Source organism: Gadus chalcogrammus, chromosome 12, assembly GCF_026213295.1.
Source record: "Gadus chalcogrammus isolate NIFS_2021 chromosome 12, NIFS_Gcha_1.0, whole genome shotgun sequence".
Taxonomy (NCBI): Eukaryota; Metazoa; Chordata; class Actinopteri; order Gadiformes; family Gadidae; genus Gadus; species Gadus chalcogrammus.
In genome coordinates, this window is record NC_079423.1 from 17,299,481 (window position 1) to 17,319,766 (window position 20,286).

Sequence of the window (20,286 nt, forward strand, 5' to 3'; positions counted from 1 at the left end):
CAGAAGAAAGAGACAACAATATAGTGCTGTCGGTACAGTAAGGATGTTCATAGAAACGAGTGCCAAGCACTAACAATCTCTAGGTTAACCCATTCCCCGTACACTACAAAGATAGTTAGGATAAGAGCTTCACCCAAAATGTACTTAAGAGAAATCCAAAATAAAAATCTCGAAAATGAAATAGGAAGATTTATTTGGGGGGAGAATGCTGCTTTAGAATCATATTACAAATATAGTTTGCCCTTTAATCTGTGACCGTAAGGACTTCATTATGATAACCACGTCATACCAGGAAACAAGGTCTTCGTGTGCCAATATTATTGATCCTTTATCAGTGTGATTATGTGTACCTCAGTCACTCGAATATAATCAAACCATAAACAATAGTGTGTGTGTGTGTGTGTGTGTGTGTGTGTGTGTGTGTGTGTGTGTGTGTGTGTGTGTGCGCGCGTGTAAACAAGTTCCTCGGGACGTCTTGGCGTATTGTTGAAGTAGCTTTACTACAAGTACACAGGACAAGTAACAATGTACAACAGTTGGACGTCACCATGGTAACACCGGACCCCATCCTCGTCACCGCGGTTACGCTTGGCAACCCCACAGGATGAAATGTTCCATTTAGTACAAAAACAAAATAGATAATAAATTCAATGAAAAAAAAAAATAACGCAAAAGAAGAAATCCAAAAGGACACATTTACAGTGTTACACATGAACACCAAGTCGTCCTCCAAGCCCGCGGTAAAGACCTACGAACGCCCTGTGGAGGGGGGGGGGACCTGAACCTACACTGCTGTCGCCCCCTCACCGCGTCGCCTCTCTCTAACGGACACCTGGAAGTATTCTCTCATCCTAGTTCACTCACAGCCTGCCCTTCACCTGAACCTCCATGGACGCAATGTTTCCTGTATAAGAGCATGTTTTGGCGTGATTGGCGTCGGGTCTCTGAGCAGCGAGGCGCCCGGTTCTGAACAACACGACGGCCTTCTCCCTCGCTCTCTCTGTGATCTGAGGGAGGAGATCTACACGCAGCGCGAGGTGGGGACCTGATCAGAGTTCGGGTGCACCTCCACTCCCCCCGCTGGGTGATCCATGTTAGTATCTCTGGAGGCCGTTCCCCGTCTGTCTGTCAGTCCGTCCGATGGAACGAGAACATGAAGGCACGGATGAATGAGAAGAGCACATGGTCGAGACTCGAGTCTGTATACGGACGCACACACATGGACACAAATCCACACCGCGTTTTGAAGATTTCTATTAGATGATTTTCATATACTTCGTAAAACATCACTTTCCTGGCTTTAGAGTTGATATATGTTCTCCATTCTCTGGATGTTGTCTGTACACACTCACAAACACACACACACACCTCCTCAGGCACACGCATTCTTCCTCACACACGCACACACACATTCTTCCTGACACACACACACACACACACCTTCTCATGCACACACACACACACACACACACACAAAGAATCACTACATAAATATATCCTTTCCTACAGGGTTCCACTGAAACAAGAGACATTCTCTACTACTGTGAGTTTACAGGGGGGAGGGGGAGAGGGGAGGGGCAGGGGGAGAGGGGAGGGGGAGAGGGGTTAGGGGGAGAGAGGGGGGGGGGGGGTGGGAGAGAGAGGATTCTGAAAATATAAAAAAAGAGAGCGTCCGTCCGGTCTGTAAAGTTCATTGAGGACCTTGCTCCAGGTGTGGGGGGTGGGGGTTCACCTAGAGAGGGGGGGGCGGGGTGTCTCTCCCCTCTCTCAGGCAGGCAACGCGGCCCCAGGTGGGGGGGGGGGGTCCAGCGATTGTACGTAGCGCGACTTAGCACCAGATTCTTAGCAGCTCCAGGAAGAAGAAGAACACAAGGCGAGACGCCCGACCCCAGGCCCCGCCTCTCAGGCGACACCCCTCAGGCCACGCCCCCTCAGGCCCCGCCCCCTCAGACGACACCCCTCAGGCCCCGCCCCCTCAGGCGCGCTCCTTGCGTTTGAGCTTGGAGGACTTCTTGGCGCTGCCGTTCTTGTTGAGCAGCTTGAGGACCTTGTCCTTGTGCTCCAGGACCTTCATCATGGTCTCCCGGGCCTCCGTCACCTGGTCCATCACCAGCTTGCAGCGCTGCATGTTGCCCTGAGGGGAGCACACGGCCTGGGCGTTAGGGGGAACGCACACCCTGACAGCGGCAAACGCTAAGTCTTAAAGCACGGATTAAGTCATAATGGAAAAAATAACTATTGCATTAAAGTTACAATAATAATATACGATTAGTATTAAGTCTGCTAAAGTGAGTTTGTCTGTTAAGCTGCGCGTCTGTTAAGACAGCGTGGCCAGTTGTGTGTGTGGGTGTGAGCGTCCAGTTGTGTGTGCGGGTGTGTGCGTCCAGTTGTGTGTGTGTGGGTGTGTGTCCAGTTGTGTGTGTAGGTGTGTGTGTCCAGTTGTGTGTGGGTGTGTGTGTGTCCAGTTGTGTGTGTGGGTGTGTGTCCAGTTGTGTGTGTGTGGGTGTATGTGTCCAGTTGTGTGTGTGTGGGTGTATGTGTCCAGTTGTGTGTGTGTGTGGGTGTGTGTGTCCGGTTGTGTGTGTGTGTGTGTGTGTGTGTGCGTCCAGTTGTGTGTGTGTGTGTGTGTGTGTGCGTCCAGGTGTGTGTGTGTGCGTCCAGGTGTGGGTGTGTGCGTCCAGGTGTGGGTGTGTGCGTCCAGTTGTGTGTGTGTGCGTCCAGTTGTGTGTGTGTGCGTCCAGGTGTGTGTGTGTGCGTCCAGGTGTGTGTGTGTGCGTCCAGGTGTGTGTGTGTGCGTCCAGGTGTGTGTGTGTGCGTCCAGGTGCGTCCCCACCTGGATGAGCTCGTTGATGCGGTGCATGTCGTCGTCCGAGGCAGCGGCTCTCTTCTTGGGCATCAGTCCCTCCTGCAGGCCGGACAGACGGCTGTACACGTCGTGCTCCAGACTAGACTGGAGGACAGCAGCAGCACAGGGTCAGAGCCAGTGGGCCGAGTGGCTACAACCACTGGTATCACAAGGACCGGGGGGGGCAGGTCTATGGGGTAAGGGTCAGGTCCACGGGTGAGGGGGGGGTCAGCTCTACAGGTGAGAGAGGGGGGGGGGGGGGGGGGGGGGTCAGCTCTACAGGTGAGAGAGGGGGGTCAGGTCTACAGGTGAGAGGGGGGGTTAGGTCTACAGGTGAGAGAGGGGGGGGGGGGGTCAGCTCTACAGGTGAGAGAGGGGGGGGGGGGGTCAGGTCTACAGATGAGAGGGGGGGTCAGGTCTACAGGTGAGAGAGGGGGGGGGGGGGGGGGGTCAGGTCTACAGATGAGAGGGGGGGACAGGTCTACAGGTGGGAGGGGGGGTCAGGTCTACAGGTGGGGGGGGGGGGTCAGGTCTACAGATGAGAGGGGGGGGGGAGTCAGGTCTACAGGTGGGGGGGGGGGGTCAGGTCTACAGGTGGGGTGGGGGGGGGGGGTCAGGTCTACAGGTGGGAGGGTCAGCTCTACAGGTGGGGGGGTGGGGGGGGAGTCAGGTCTACAGGTGGGGGGGGGGGGGGGGAGTCAGGTCTACAGGTGGGGGGGACTCACCAGCTGTCTGAGCTGTGCGGCACACAGGTGGACCTTCCAGCCCTGCGCCCTGCAGGCCACGCCCCTCTGGTTGGCCATCTCCTGCAGAGAGCCCTTCTTCTCCTCTGGGGAGACAAGAACCCATCAGGACCCGGCCAGGCCCAGACCCAGGAGTCCAGGTGGACTCCTGGATAGGGCTGAACGATCTATCGTTTTCGACCGAAAATCGCGATCTCAAGCATTACGATTTTGGGATCGTCAAAGCTGCGGTTTTTTTAATTTTTTTTTTTTTATAATTTTTTTTTTTTTTTTTTTTTTTTTTTACAAAAGTGCAATTATTTTGATGCTGATGAGCCATTGAAGCAAGTTTACTTAAGAAAGAGGGCTCCCTTTTTATTTGACTTTTTTGGTTGTTGTTTCTTAGGTACTTGAATAAACAGTCTTGCATTTGAAATCTGTTGCCAGCAGTTTTCATTATTGCATTACCTTAATGGAATTCATTGGTTATATTAATTTATACTGAAACTTGATTTAAAGAAAATAAATCGTGGTTGAAATCGAAACCGCAATCTCTACCAGAAAAATCGCAATTTCAATTTTTTCTTAAAATCGTTCAGCCCTACTCCTGGAGTCCAGGTGGACTCCTGGAGCTCCACGGACCACGACAACAACAACACACTGCCGGTAAGACCCTCATCACAGTCCGGATGGTGCACAGGAGACAGACTGACCTTTGACCCGGATGTCGCTGTAGCGCTGGAAGTGGTGGTAGGCGGCCTTCCAGGGGTTTCTATAGTGACGCAGCAGAGTGACAGGGGGGCGGGGCTTCACCGGAACGTATCGCACTCCTTCCTCATCTGGAGACACAAACACACACACACACACAAAAGCACACACACGTCAGCAAGATAACACTACACATGGATAGAATAACCACATGGACTGTACCAACTGGTGGGCTGGTCCGAGCAGCACCCTCTCCCATGCAGGGGAGCGGAGGGGATGCATGCAGTAGCACGTGTTTCACCCATAGAGGGAGCCATCGAATTCTCACTTATCTTAAAGAGTCGTTCAAATTGCATTTTATTTCCATAGCCCTGAATCACAGGTTCAGTCTCAAAGTGTGATTAGAACAAATCCTAATCACGATTGTTTTGGTCAATGTTGAAATCCCGATTATTCCAACGATTATCTTTGAGTTTGAAAACATGATGTATTTATTCAGCATGTCTCTCCCGAAAAACACTTTGTAACTGAGGACTGACATTTTTCCTTAAAAAAATACGCAAATGGTCAAAAAGAAAATGTAAAAATCTAAAATAATTTATCAATATGTATCCAAGGGTTCTGCACTTTCTCTACAACATTTAATAAAAAAAAAAATCTTTTTTTTCCTTTCACTCGATTATGTGCATTTTTAGATCGTTTGATGCTACAATCGAAATCGCGATCAAAATGTGATTAATCGCCCAGCCCCGTCTCCTTCCAGGGTTGATCAGGACGGCAATGTTGGGGGGGGGGGGGTGTCCGGTTACTCACCAACGTACTCCCGGGGCGGGGACTCCCGGCGCTCGGCGCGGCCTGTGATTGGCCGGCCCAGGCCGCGCTCCTCGTCCGTGGAGTTGGTCTCCAGCACCTCGCTCTCCTCCGTGGAGATCACGTGCTGCTGCTTGCGGGGCTTCTTACGCGGCGACGCCCCCGGGAGCAGTTCCCCGGGAGGGGGGCCGCAGAGCGACGAGGACCCGTGGCCCCCCATGCCCGACGCCCCGCTCACGTTAGGACCTGGGACCAGGGGGGGGGGCATGGGGTCACATGGGGGCTTCTACACATACATAGTACTACACCTTTAATACTAGAATATACTACACCTTTAATACTAGAATATACTACACCTTTAATACTAGGTTCTATAATACTACACCTTTAATACTAGGATCTATAATACTACACCTTTAATACTAGGATCTATAATACTACACCTTTAATACTAGAATATACTACACCTTTAATACTAGGATCTACAATACCACACCTTTAATACTAGGATCTATAATACTACACCTTTAATACTAAGATCTACAATACTACACCTTTAATACTTGGATCTACAATACTACACCTTTAATACTAGGATCTACAATACTACACCTTTAATACTAGGATCTACAATACTACACCTTTAATACTAGAATATACTACACCTTTAATACTAGGATCTATAATACTACACCTTTAATACCTGAATAAATAATACCACACCTTTAAGACCAACCATACTAGAATCGATAATACTAGACCTTTAATACTAGAACTACCAGATTAGACCTTCCACAATAGAACTTCAATGCTAGACCCAGCCCACGAGGCCTTCTATGCTATACCTTCAACAGAGGACCTTCATAGTATAGTCTATAAAACCAGACCTTCAATACTAGAATCTATATTACTACCCTTTAATAGGAGACCTTAAAACTAGACCTTTAACACTAGAATCTATGTTACACCTTAAATACGAGACCTTTAATACTACAACACTGAACTTCAACACAAGACCTTTAATATTATAACACTAGACCTGCAGAGGTCAGAGGTCATTAAGTTCTATGATAAAGTCCCCGGGACCAGAGTAGGAGGAGCCAACCACCCACCGGGATGCGAGGTGTCCATAGGCTCCGCCTCCTGCTTGATCTTGACCTCGGGGCAGAGGGCGCCGGCGGCCGTGCTGCTGGCGGCCGGCTGCGTGGGCGAGGCCACCGTGTTGGCCATGGAGGCGGGCACCGGCGGCGACACGGCCATGTTGGCGGGCATCATGGCGGAGAGCACCGCCAGGGGCTGGGAGGAGGGGGGGGGAGGGGGGCCGGAGGGGGGCGGGGCCTGGGACAGGTGCTGGGCGGGGGACGACGCCACCGCCTGCTGCTGGAGCTCCGCCCCCTGCTGGGAGGGCAGGGCTTCCACCGCCGCCATGACGGGCGGCGCCATGGCAACGTGGACCTCAGCCTTGGGCTTCAGCCTGAGAGAGAGAGAGGTCAGAGGTCAAGGATGGAGGAGATGAAGGATGGAGGAGATGGAGGGTGGAGGAGATGAAGGAGGGAGGAGATGAAGGGAGGAGGAGATGAAGGCCGTAGGGATGGATGGATGTAGGATACTGTTGTTGTAGGATGATTGACACTCACCCTGACGGCCTGGGAGACCCCGAGCCCCTCACCGAGCCCTCCAACCGGCCCGCGTTGGGCTCGCCCAACATCAGGTTCTTCCGGGCACACCTGGAACCAAGAGGGTCGTTACACGCAGTGCGCAAGGACCGGAACCTCTCCTGGCCTGACACGGACGGCCAGGCCTGACCATCCAACGCCCCCATCAGCTTCCAACGGCCGCAAACGTCCCCTGGCCCAGGTCAGACGGCCCCGGGCCCAGGTCAGACGCTCTGACCCAGGTCAGAAGGGCCCTGACCCCAGTCAGACGGCCCCTCAGACCTGTACATCTCACACTCACCCTTACCCAGGTCACCTCACCGACGGGCTCTACCTACTCAACTCTAAGCTTAAGGTCACTGGGCTAGTTGCCATCTCTTTTTCCATGCTTTAAGCTTGTAAATAAGGTGGTTATCTGGTCACATTAGAAGGCCTCTAACGGGCTTTACAGCATCGTCACGATCCCTGCTCAGGAACAAGAGACACCAAACAGGGGCCGACCTATCGTGTAACTAACCAACCAACCCCGACTGACCAAAGCACTTGGCCTGAGGTCCCGACGAACGCCTGTCACTCAGCGCTGTACTCACCCGTCATTGGTGGGCTTCTTGCGCAGGATGCTGGGCCGGGGGGAGGAGGCTAACGCGGGGGCCCCGCCCACCCCCTGGGTGTGGGCCCCGCCCACCGCCTGGGTGTGGGCCTGCACCATGGTGGCCGCGGGCTGCGCGCCGCCGAACGTGCTGCAGATGGTGCTCGCCACGAAGCCGTCCGCCAGGACCATGCCTGAGAGACGGAGACGAGGGTTAGACGAGGAAGACTACAGGCAGACGAGGGTTAGACGAGGAAGACTACAGTCAGGCGAGCGTGTCGCAATCGGTCGCAATGTACGAACACAAACTTAAAGGTGCATTTGGGAGGATTTAGTGCCATCTTGTGGAGAGGTGGCAGATTACACACAACTGATCAAGTAGTGTGTAATGGTTTTGTGCTTTAATCTCAGTGTCAAATGAAAAAACACAATTTCCCTTGTTCAGCCCTTCGGATTAAAGTGTTGCGTGAAAACTGCAATATAAATAACGTTTGATTGATTGACCGACCGACAATTAATTTCACAGGAGAGCTAACAAAAATGGTGCCAAATACTCCCTTCAATGGCTGTTTCTGATTGGCCAGAATTGCGGGTCAACCATTTCACCGCCGTGTTCCTAACCATGTGTGTGACCTCCTGGTGCCTCACTCCTCAGCGCTACACCCAGTGCACCCATTGCACCCAGTGCGTGTGTTACTGGGTCTGCGGCGGTGGAGCTCTCACCAGGCTTGGCGTCCATCGGCTGCTGGTTCTGCTGGGCGGTGAGGGCCCCCTGCTGGAGGCCCTGGGCGGTGGTGATGGAGGCCCCCGCGTGCAGCCCCTGCACCCCCATGGGGCTGGGCTGGAGCCCCTGGGCTGTGAGGGCCCCCGGCTGCAGGCCCTGGGGCCCGATCTGGGGCGACTGCAGGCCGATGCGGTCCACCGCCATCAGCTGCATGGGGTTGAGGTGGACCGTGGTGGCCACGCCCACACCGGCGGGGGACGGCAGGGCGGAGCTAGGGGCCTGCGGGGTCACTGGGGAGGGACAGGTCAAAGGTCAGATCGGGGTGGACAGGCCACCGCTTTTATTGCCCCAACGACCTGTCTCTGTACTGTCTAACCCCTACCTGCTCCTTAATGACCTGTCTCTGTACTGTCTAACCCCTACCTGCTCCTTAATGACCTGTCTCTGTACTGTCTAACCCCTACCTGCTCCTTAATGACCTGTCTCTGTACTGTCTAACCCCTACCTGCTCCTTAATGAACTGTCTCTGTACTGTCTAACCCCTACCTGCTCCTTAATGACCTGTCTCTGTACTGTCTACCCCCTACCTGCTCCTTAATGACCTGTCTCTGTACTGTCTAACCCCTACCTGCTCCTTAATGACCTGTCTCTGTACTGTCTAACCCCTACCTGCTCCTTAATGACCTGTCTCTGTACTGTCTAACCCCTACCTGCTCCTTAATGACCTGTCTCTGTACTGTCTAACCCCTCCCTGCTCCTTAATGACCTGTCTCTGTACTGTCTAACCCCTACCTGCTCCTTAATGACCTGTCTCTGTACTGTCTAACCCCTACCTGCTCCTTAATGACCTGTCTCTGTACTGTCTAACCCCTACCTGCTCCTTAATGACCCGTCTCTGTACTGTCTAACCCCTACCTGCTCCTTAATGACCTGTCTCTGTACTGTCTAACCCCTACCTGCTCCTTAATGACCTGTCTCTGTACTGTCTAACCCCTACCTGCTCCTTAATGACCTGTCTCTGTACTGTCTAACCCCTACCTGCTCCTTAATGACCTGTCTCTGTACTGTCTAACCCCTACCTGCTCCTTAATGACCTGTCTCTGTACTGTCTAAACCCTACCTGCTCCTTAATGACCTGTCTCTGTACTGTCTAACCCCTACCTGCTCCTTAATGACCCGTCTCTGTACTGTCTAACCCCTACCTGCTCCTTAATGACCTGTGTCTGTACTGTCTAACCCCTACCTGCTCCTTAATGAGCTGTCTCTGTACTGTCTAGCCCCTACCTGCTCCTTAATGAGCTGTCTCTGTACTGTCTAGCCCCTACCTGCTCCTTAATGACCTGTCTCTGTACTGTCTAGCCCCTACCTGCTCCTTAACGACCTGTCTCTGTACTGTCTACCCCCTACCTGCTCCTTAACGACCTGTCTCTGTACTGTCTAGCCCCTACCTGCTCCTTAACGACCTGTCTCTGTACTGTCTAACCCCTACCTGCTCCTTAATGACCTGTCTCTGTACTGTCTAACCCCTACCTGCTCCTTAATGTCCTGTCTCTGTACTGTCTAACCCCTACCTGCTCCTTAATGACCTGTCTCTGTACTGTCTAACCCCTACCTGCTCCTTAATGACCCGTCTCTGTACTGTCTAGCCCCTACCTGCTCCTTAATGACCCGTCTCTGTACTGTCTAACCCCTACCTGCTCCTTAATGACCTGTCTCTGTATTCACTCCAAGGCTCTTTGGATATAAACCCCTGCCAGATGGCCAGCTGGTAAGTAGTGAGAGGAGGGTGCTGGGGCATCACGGGGTACGTTCTCACCTGGGTACTGTCGCAGGGTGGGCACGGAGCTGGTGATGGGGGTGTAGGTGTGGTACGGGGAAGAGGGGTAGGCGGGCAGGAAGTACTGGAACTGAACCGGAACCGATGACCTGCAGGAGGAGGGCGTTGAACAGAGCCGATCGGTTTAGAACAGAGACGAACCACGGGCAGGAGCAGCAGCACAGGTGACACAAGACATGGGTATGAACCTAATAAGGTCCTTCTTTCTGATTGGCTTCCCGTCCGGCCGAACTACGCCCCCTAGCTGTAAACCTTTATATTGTCTTCACCACACCCCTCACCCCCTCACCCCCCACCTGTTGTCGCTGCGGGCCTCCATGGTGACGGCGCTGGGGGAGGATCTGTGCCCCGGGATGGGGATGAGGTTGGTTCTCTCCCCGGTGTAGTCCGGCTGCACGCGGGGCGACGTGTGGGCGATGGGCTGGGGGACCACCTTGGCTGAGGAGGAGAACAGACAACGTGTTTATAACACACACACACACACACACACACACACACACACCAATGGTGAGGCAACGCTTTTATATCCATGGGGAGATAGAGATACAGTATTATTTATAGATAAATAATACTGTTTATATCATGCAAGAGAGATTATCTAATACAAACACTGTTTATATCATGTTTGAGACATTATCTACGACAAACACTGTTTATATAATCCATAAGTCAATATCACTGCACGATAACTGTTTATATCATGCGTTGGTCTGGTATAGCTCGTTATCAGTCATCCCCGCAATGAGAGCAACACTCTTTATAGCCTCTGGTAAAGCCATTTCCTCCTTTCCTTCCTCTTTAGAACCACACAGTGGGTATGATTGGACAAAACATATTCTCTCTCAATCGTCCTCCAAGCCCTCAGAACGGGGTTTCTGTATCTTGACCCATTTATAGAACTCTATTCAAGGTAACAGAAACCGTTTGCCTCCTGGTTGTATTTGGACCAGGAAGTGAAACCATCACCAACTCCTATCTGTAAGTCTATGGTACCATTGTGTGACGTGTGAACTGGGAGGTAGAACCACTCACCGACTGGGATGGCGGAGGTGGTGGCCGCCGTGGCGTGGGAGGAGTGGGACGCCATCGTCATGGTTACGATGGTGTTGCTGGTCATCTGAGAGTGTGGGGCTGGAGGAGCGACAGGGAGAGTGATGGATCCGTCAGGCTACATCGTTTGTTGACAGACCGGGGTGTTGGACACAACCTCTTCTCATGGTTACTAATATTGACTATTGAACTGAATGCATGGATTAATTAATTAATGCATTTTATTGGTCTTAACCATAAGGTAGGGGCAGAAGCTTCAGTTTATATCAAGCCCCGCCCCCTTCTCACATTAAGAGTAACAAACAAATGTCATACATACAGTGTGTTTACATATACATGCATACACTTACTAACATATAATCATACACGACTACATATACCCAAAAGGGTCAATACTTATATCAGTACATTTCCACCATAAGATGGAAGATATCCTTAATGAGCCTGAACTGGGTTTTCATGATAAGTCGATATCTTCATTTCATTGCGGTTAACTTTAACGGGGCTGGCCCGCCCAGCCCCAGTATGAAGGAGGGCGTACCCATGGTGGTGGTGGATGGCACGGCGTTGGTGGCCACGATGGGGGCCACCGTAGCAGCAGCCATCGGGGTCATGGTGCTGAAGATGGACTTCTGCGGAGACGAACCAGAGACATCGTGTAAGAGCAAGAACCAGTCACCCAAATGGAACAGACCCTGAACGACCCGTCGGTGGTGACGTAACATCGCAAATGAGGTGCTTGCATGGAGCATTAGAATGCTTCGGAAAACGTAACAAGTTTACAGCAAAAGCTAGCAATGTGCTGGGATTTTGCTAGCAGTATGCGAGTTAGCAGAAGTTTGCATCAGCTGATAGATTGAGAATATACTGAATAGAGAGATGACGGAACAAAACGTTCAGGAGGTTCATCCTGTTCCAGGTCTGACCTCGGTGGTGGCCTGTGTGAGGTGATCACATCTGACCTGGGTCAGGGCGTGTCCCAGTCCTACCGGGAGCGTGTCCCTCCTACCTGGGCCATGCCTTGGCCCAGTCCTACCTGGGTCAGGGCGTGTCCCAGTCCTACCCGGGCCATGCCTTGTCCCAGTCCTACCTGGGTCAGGGCGTGTCCCAGTCCTACCTGGGTCAGGGCGTGTCCCAGTCCTACCTGGGTCAGGGCGTGGGGCTGCTGGGGCTTGGAGCCTCCGAGGGCGGGGTGCGAGGGCAGCGTGATGCGGGTGGTGGCGTCGCGGGACGCCTGCGGCCGCTGGATGCTGATGGTGGCGGGGGGAGGGTGGATGGTCAGGCCGGCCCGTCTGGGGAGGAGGGATAGAGATGGGGGGGGTCAGGCCACACGATGGGGGGACGTGAGGGACTTCAGGGTGGTTCTTGTATTGACTATGTACACTAAATAATCTCTCCTCGGTCAAACGTATTGAATTTGAAAACCCACCTTTAGGAAAGTTAAGTAAATTGGGAGAGTAATATTCCAGTTTGTTAGATCACATCCCCATTTTGCTCACTGAACTAAGAAAATGCCCAAGTCAACGATGGTGTTAACATAAACAATGGAAATGGATGTCAACACATCATTCATATTGAACCTCCCTGCTTCCCCTCCCAGAACGCTTTGTGCTGCTGGGGAGAGCGGAGAACCAGGGTCCAGCAGGGAGCCGTCCGCCCAGGGGTACGTACCCGTGAACCATGTCAGCCGCTTGGGTCACGGCGGGGTTGATGACCGGGGACTGGGTCCTGCTGGCCGAGATGGGGGCGACCACGGTGGGCAGCACGGCCGTCGTCGTGGTGATGGGGGGGCGGGTCTGTGGGGACAGAGGCGGTGTCACGGTCACAGAGCTGCTGTCGCTATCTGAATGTACCTCCTGGTACCATGGTAACAGAGCTGCTGACGCCGTCCGACTGTACCTCCTGGTACCATGGCAACAGAGCACTGTACCTCCTGCTACCATGGCAACAGAGCACTGTTCCTCCTGGTACCATGGTAACAGAGCGCTGTACCTCCTGGTACCATGGCAACAGAGCACTGTACCATGGCAACAGAGCACTGTACCTCCTGGTACCATGGCAACAGAGCACTGTACCTCCTGGAACCATGGTAACAGAGCGCTGTACCTCCTGGTACCATGGCAACAGAGCACGGTACCTCCTGGTACCATGGCAACAGAGCACGGTACCTCCTGGTACCAGAGCCGTCAGACTAATTCTGCATCATTGCTTTGGTGAAGCAGTTTGTGTTGGGTTCACTGTATGGTTATGGTCATGTTGGAGTTGGTTGAGCTTCTACTGAGAGTATGGAAGCACCATACCCTGATGGTATCGAGGTGGATGATGTGCGGCACGTTGCCCTGGCCGGAGTTGGTTCCGGTCGTGGGCCGCAGGACCGTCTTGGGGCCGGACATGGCCGCTGCTGCAGCCGCACCTGGACGAACACAGGAAGCACACGGGTACATCAGAGACATGGGGACGACCAGACCAGCAATGACAGCTACAATCATAACTCAATTAACCAAGAGAACTACAAGCAGAACAAGGACTACATTAACCATAACAACCACGAGAACCACATTAGGCACAAGAACTACAAGCCCAACAAGAACTACATTAACCATAACGACAATAAAAACCAATATACATCCAACACAAGAACTTCAGCCCATTAAACATATGAAATATATTAACCAAAAGGCAGTAAAAGAACCACAAGGATCAACTACAGCAGGATGGATCCCGATGTTGAGGTGACCTTCCTTAGGGTAAGGTTGAGTGTACCCGGGTGAACCCGAGGTCAGTGTGCGGTGTGGTGTGAGGTGGTCATTAGGCCACGCCTACCACGGGGGAGGTGGGAGCCGAAGGTCTGAGGGGGCGCGGCCGAGGTCCCGATCTGCACCGGCGCGCCACTGCGGATGATCTGGATGTTGGCCGACATCAGCTGGTGGAGGTTACCGGAGTGGCCCTGGGGGGAGAGAACACCAGGCGGTCGGCGAACAGGCAGACACACCCAGAACCCAGGCCTCACCTGCTCCTCGAGGGGAGCCGTCACACGGTGGAACGCGCTTTGTTCTACTAGAAGCGAGCGCCGAGAGTCTCGAGAGGCATTGCGGGCGACTCCCGTTTCAACTCTGTCTAGTCCCGAGCTGCTTCAGAAGACGTAACGAGATCCCTGAGAGGTCCCTGAATCACTTCCTGGACCAGCTCCCGAGTGCTTCCTCTGTTTGACTGGTTGATGAAGAGTAGGAGTATAAAGCACCCGCTGCCGGACAGGCTCACCTGTTGACCGCTGATGGTTGCCACGGGGATGGAGGGGGTGGGTGTGATGCTGCTCTCCATGGTGACGGTGAGGTTGCTAGGCACCTTGGAGGGCGTGGAGTGGTGGGCCTGGTTGGAGGCGGGGGCCGGGGCGATGAGGCGGCTGGGCATGGGGGGCTTGAGCTGCAGAAGGACACACAGGGACACGATGACCCCGTCATCCAGCACGTGCTCTACCCAAAGCTACGCATTACGTTGGTTACATAACACAAGGATAACTCGTTAGTGACGGACTGAGTTGAACTCTGATTTACTAGCACAAGAACAACGTTACAAGTCACACTGAACAGGTGCCATAGAGCGCCCCCTAATGCATGGGAATAACAATGCATGCTGTTGACTATCCATTCCATCCACAACACTACGGCCACTGAATTTGTTTTTAAATAGATGTCATCACGGGGCAGCTGGGCATCAGGCTCATGGTTTTCTACCGGTGGTCCGCAGAGATAAGCGATCGAACCCTGTACCATTCGGCTTGGGTTGACCACCATAACCATCCCACATAATGATGCTTACTAAGCACAGACACTAAGGTGACCAGCGGAGGGGGGCCCTACCTTCACCGGCCCCTCGCTCAGGCTGGGGGGCTGGCCCTGGGGCAGGTGGACGGGGGCGGCGGACACCGTCACCGGGGTGCCCGGCTGGATGGGGAGGGGCTGGGGGGCAGTTTGGGGCGGGCCGTGCGTCTGCACCTGGGGGTAGGGTCGCACCACCACCGTCTCCTGCTTGTCGTCCCGGAAGGCCAGCGACGCCCCTCCCCCGCCGGGGGGGTGGTCTTGGGGGGCGTGGTCTCCGTCGCGGCCGCTGTCGTGGTCGCCGCCGGCTAAAGGCGGGAAAACAACACGTGAAAGGCGGGCACTTGACCGGCACAGAGCTGAGAGAGAAACAGCTGATTGTAACCTATGAGGGGATTAACGCATTTATTGTATGATGCACATCCTGGCACTTCATTTAGACACTTATTGTATATCCTTGCAATTAAAAATAGTACTTAGGATTATGTAGCATCTTATCCTATCTATCTGTTTTATACGGGGAATGGGTTAACCTAGCGATTGTTTGTGCTTGGTAGTTGGTTCTATGAACATCCTTACTGTACCGACAACAATACATTTTTGTTTCTTCTGACAAATTTACTTATTATAAGTCGCTTTGGATAAAAGCTAAATGCCCTAAATGTAAATGTCAATGACGGGGTTCCTACCTTGTTGGCCTTGCTGGTTCACGGAGACCAGGTTTCCCCCACCTGGGATCTGGGGGCCTCCGGTGGAGCCCGGCATGCCGTGTCTGGGGAACTGCTGGGAGCTCATCTCTTTAGTCGGTTAGGATCTAGAAAATACACGTCGATCGTTAACATCGACACCGTTTCTAACTTTCAGTTAAGTTAAAGACGACCAAAGAAGCTTACGGACAAACGGTCCTCGTTAACAGAAACGACAAGCTCTTTCAACCTACCGAATCGATCTATTCGCAACAGCATATTTTCTAACGGATTGATCGCCAGCTTTTCGAGCCAACGTGTGAAGCCAGACTGCAAGACGGACTGCATTTTGTTAGATTCACACCCCGAGATGTTCCCTCGGTTGTCGCTAGCCTTGCCCAACAGCAACTCAAAGGGAAGACACAGCGATTCATCCAACTCCGTTTAAACCCCCGCTGTTAGTCCGGATCCAGAGTGGATCATACGGGTCATCGCTGCGCGGTGTAAAGGGGATCCTGGCCGTCAATACATTCAAGTGCTGATCTGTGTAATGCTACACATCGATAATGACCGTCAGACAATCGACAAAGTAAAGACACACACACACACACACACACACACACACACACACACACACACACACACACACACACACACACACACACACACACACACACACACACACACACACACACACACACACACACACACACACACACGGCGTCGCTCACTGCAAACGCCCTCTAAAGCCACAACACTGTCAATAACGATGCTGAATGATACGAGTGTGATATTAGTGCAGGTGAACCCTGCTCTGTGTTATCTGGAGGATAATAGTGTGAAATTAGTGCAGGGAGACCCTGCTCTAGGTTAGCTCGTTAGCATGCGAGCTAACGCTAGGCTCGCTAAACACCGCCGGTTTCAAACGCGTTTTAAACTCTACCCACAATCAAGGGGCTGACGCCCAACACACGCTACGCATTAACGCGGGTTCACACTCTGCACGCATTGTACCTTTTGGTGGAGAAATCGGGGCCGAAGTTGCTTTTTTAAGTCTCAATGTTTTTCCATTCGTCTTTTCTCTTTTTTTCCGTACGATGTAAGCCGGAAGAGTAATCAGGAAGTAACAACCCCCCCCGTTGAAATCAACCAATGAGAGCGCATCTTCGCGTGGCTTCGACCAATCGGTAGGCCGGTGGGAGCTTGGCCCCGCATCCGAGTCGTCAACTCACAACCGCGGGCAGCAGGAGAAGAATGGAGCAGCTACTCTACATGTAAATAACTCCTTTATTCAAAATACCAGATTGAACTCATGTGCTTTTATGGATTATATATGTCACATGAGAAGAACTGCCTCCATATGAAATACTCGTTTGAATCCTCTATAAAGTGGAGGATCGTAAATGGACTGCATTTATATAGTGATTTTCTAACCAGTGGCCACTCAAAGCGCTTTACAACATTTCCTAACATTCACCCATTCATGCACACATTCACACAGCGACGGTGGTGTCGACTACGCATGGCGACAGCCAGCTCGTCGGTAGCACTGAGGGTTAGGTGTCTTGCTCTGGGACAACTCCACACTCTGCTAGGAGGTGCCGGGGATCGAACCAGCAACCTCCCGGTTACCAGCCAACCAGCTCTACCTTCTGAGCCACATGCCACCCGTTTGTCAAAGCTGAGAGCAGTTAGAGCATGGTTCCTCAACTGGGGCGCTGGGAAAGTGATGTATTTTTTGGGGGGTTATTTGAAACTTGCATGGTTTTCAAATATTTTTGGTGCAAAACTAGGCTACCTGAAACAAATGGGTCATACAGCGCGGTTCGGTCCTGCTCACGCCCGGACTCCCGTTACATAAGCTATCGTCATGATCTCTACAGTAACGCTGAATAACATAACCCAAGTTCGCGGGTTAACAGTTCATTATTCTACTTCATTTAAGAAGTAAAATGAAGGTTACCATTCCATTCTTCTCCAGCCGTCCACGAGCCGGGCAGTGGAGTAGTTTTTCGCTCCAACCACTTGATGGAAACGCACCTAATTGGAATTCCTTTTTTGCGAACTTTCGAAAGATTCGCATCACCTTTTAGATGGAAACGTGACTAGTGAGTGACATCACCACCTTAAGTGATCGGAGGACAGCAACAGCAAGACATTGACAACGAACTGATAACAAATAAGCAGAAGTGTAGAGTGGATCTGACCTTAGACCAGCACAGAGTTTATAACTTTATTGCTGCCGCTGCGTGGGTTCTGTGGTACGGAACCCGTAATGGGACATGGGAAAAATAACCGCAAGCGGTAATTAACGGGGTCCGAGCAAAAATTAAAAGTCAAGAACACACTAATGGAAGATATATAAATATAACAGATAATTGTCACATATAAGAAAAATAATTGCACTTATAAACCTGAACTGCAGCCTCATTCACATGGTCAAAATGTCAAAGCACACAACATCCAGAAAACTCAGAGCACACATTTCTCAAGTGAATTAAGGGCTTTCTTACTTGAAAAATATTTGAAATTCTGGGGAAATTAAACATTTGTAGTCAAGAACAATAACGGAAGAAATATATATGGCAGAGTTAATTATGAGGGAAAAATCGTTAACGAAGAAGTTCCCCTTAAAGATGAACTGAACTGAAATTTGAAGTTTAGGTGATATAGCACATGTGTTGTCTGCCTTCTCATTGGTACAATAACAAAAAATGGCTGAACTTGCTAAAAGGGATTAAATTGTACGGTGAAAGTGTTACAGTGCGCCACCATGTTGGATTTCAACAATCAGTTACGTCACTGGCATGGTAACCTACTGCTCCTACTCTGTGGTTCTAGCAGCCAGGTAATGAGTCAGGCTCTGAGGCTCGCTGAAATGGTTACGGAAAAGCAAACAACCAGGTCTACAGGAGTGCATCTTATTGCATTGCCCCTGGCTGCAGTAATGAATTATATAGGGCCAAGGCAGCAGGGGTAATCACAAAATAAAGCGTATTAATTTGAATGATTTTAGCTTTAAGCCCGCGATAAATCACAGACAAGCTAAAAGGCCGCCTTAATGCACGGGCTTGCCTGGGTTGAAGCCCCAGGGCCTACACCGATCGGGGGACCTATCATGAGCTGCAGTAAAAAAAATATATACAGGCCCATGATAGGCCCCCTGATCGGCGAAGGCCCAAGACAATGTGATTTTTTGTTTGGGGCTTACAAGATCAGAGGCCTATCATGAGCCAAGAAAAAAGGCAGGAGTCGCGGGAGTGCCGCAGTGCCCAAGGTAGTTTAATTGGGTTTATTACAGTTATGGACAGTGCTGTTAGCAAATCAGAGGTGATACATTTGCATGTCATGAATATTAATTAATATTTATTTATATATTTTTCACCAAAACCGACTCAGAGGGCATTTATAGCCATTAGTGACCACCGCAAAATCAATGAAAAACGATGCAATGACACCAGTGTAAATGTGGTTTTTAGATACATTTATATTTTTTTATTGGGGGGGGGGCGCCAGAGGATCATGGTAAGGTCAGGGGGGCGTTTGCTCAAAAAAGGTGGAACCACTGAGAGTCCGTGCCTCCACAGCGACACTAGATGGCGGTAGACACATGTTTATATCAAGTATGTCACACATACACACAAGACGGACTCGATTGTCTTCTATGGATTCAGTTATTCGTCATTAAAGTGACTAGGACTATAAGTCATTAAAAAATGTGTCATCAGGTTACCATAAGTCTCAGGAATTCCCAACTAAATGGAAAGGACTCCCCATATCTGATGAGATGAACTGACTATTAATCAACTATACGATGGACTAGGTACAGCCCCTATCCATGGAACCATACACAACTTCAAAACAAGATACATTGGCAGAAAGCCTACTTTGTTGTTTCGTAGAGGCGTTAGAGACCATGTGAGGTCAGTTGGAGTAGACGTGCGGAACACAACGGACACACAACCACCTCCCAGACACATTGTGACTCAGGCTTATCAGCCAGAGCAGACGGTGTGTGTGTGTGTGTGTGTGTGTGTGTGTGTGTGTGTGTGTGTGTGTGTGTGTGTGTGTGTGTGTGTGTGTGTGTGTGTGTGTGTGTGTGTGTGTGTGTGTGTGTGTGTGTGTGTGTGTGGTATTCATGTATGTCGAGTTTCCGAGGTTAGCTGACGAGCTAACCGCAGCCTAGTGATGGTTAATGAACTGCTCTCCCAGATCGTTAGTCCTACCGCAGCCTCACCAGGTGTGGTGACGAAGGCCCGGTTCCCATGGCGAGAAGGTGTCCCAGGAGAGTCACAAGGTAACTAGAAAAAGAAGGGGAGAAAAAAAGAAGAAGCTTTATTTATGGGGGCTTGTCTGTCTGTTTATGTTGTTGTCTTCGATGTATTTTCGAAAAATAAAGAGTTAAAAAATACAAAATAAAAAGCTGGCAGGGAATCAATAAACGACAAATGGGTCAAACCAACGCAGCCCGACGCACAATGGCGGACGATCGACGACCGATCGTCCCTAGACGGTAACGGTCACCCAGAGCCCCCGGTGAGCGACACCAGGTGACACCTCGGAGGGACATCGGTCCTTCGGAATCAAGGGCAGCCCTTGGTCCGCGGTGTCGTCTTACCGGAGCTCTAGAGCTAACCCCCGTAAAAGCAGAAGACGGTGCCCGGATTTATTTGGAAAAGTGTGTGCGGGGGGGCGGCGGGGGCGCATTCCAAGGCTTCTCAAGCAGGAAGTTTTGGAATCTCCATGGAAATTGAGGCAAAACACAGCAGATCATCAAGTTATTTTTCCAAGAATTTCGCAGGCTCCGTACAAAAATGTGCTCAAAATGTCCACAATATCGCT

The 20,286-nt window shown here is 51.4% G+C and overlaps 1 protein-coding gene across 1 annotated transcript; it reads right to left on the reverse strand.

Moving 5' to 3' along the window:
* Window positions 1–1,975: 1,975 nt before the first annotated feature.
* On the reverse strand, window positions 1,976–17,752 carry sap130a (Sin3A-associated protein a). The gene is made up of 21 exons (XM_056603881.1): window positions 16,459–17,752; window positions 15,448–15,572; window positions 14,801–15,066; window positions 14,202–14,363; window positions 13,764–13,887; window positions 13,241–13,353; window positions 12,612–12,736; window positions 12,085–12,232; window positions 11,482–11,572; window positions 10,923–11,021; window positions 10,187–10,328; window positions 9,870–9,979; window positions 8,053–8,343; window positions 7,331–7,523; window positions 6,723–6,812; window positions 6,198–6,559; window positions 5,089–5,331; window positions 4,281–4,406; window positions 3,571–3,674; window positions 2,834–2,950; window positions 1,976–2,134 (listed from the first exon to the last, which is right to left on the reverse strand). The coding sequence occupies exons 2-21, from the start codon at window positions 15,551–15,553 to the stop codon at window positions 1,976–1,978; spliced, it is 3,171 nt and encodes a 1,056-aa protein (XP_056459856.1). The 5' UTR covers window positions 15,554–15,572; window positions 16,459–17,752.
* Window positions 17,753–20,286: the final 2,534 nt, after the last annotated feature.

What these genes read in the sequence shown, in the direction of transcription:
- sap130a (XM_056603881.1), bottom strand. Translation starts at nt 15,553, where the DNA reads ATGAGCTCCCAGCAGTTCCCCAGACACGGCATGCCGGGCTCCACCGGA. An exon ending in TGAGCGAGGGGCCGGTGAAG is followed by an intron (nt 14,364 to 14,800) that starts GTAGGGCCCCCC and finishes GTCCTTCTGCAG; the next exon opens with CTCAAGCCCCCCATGCCCAG. An exon ending in AAGAAGCCCACCAATGACGG is followed by an intron (nt 6,813 to 7,330) that starts GTGAGTACAGCG and finishes TCTTGGTTCCAG; the next exon opens with GTGTGCCCGGAAGAACCTGA.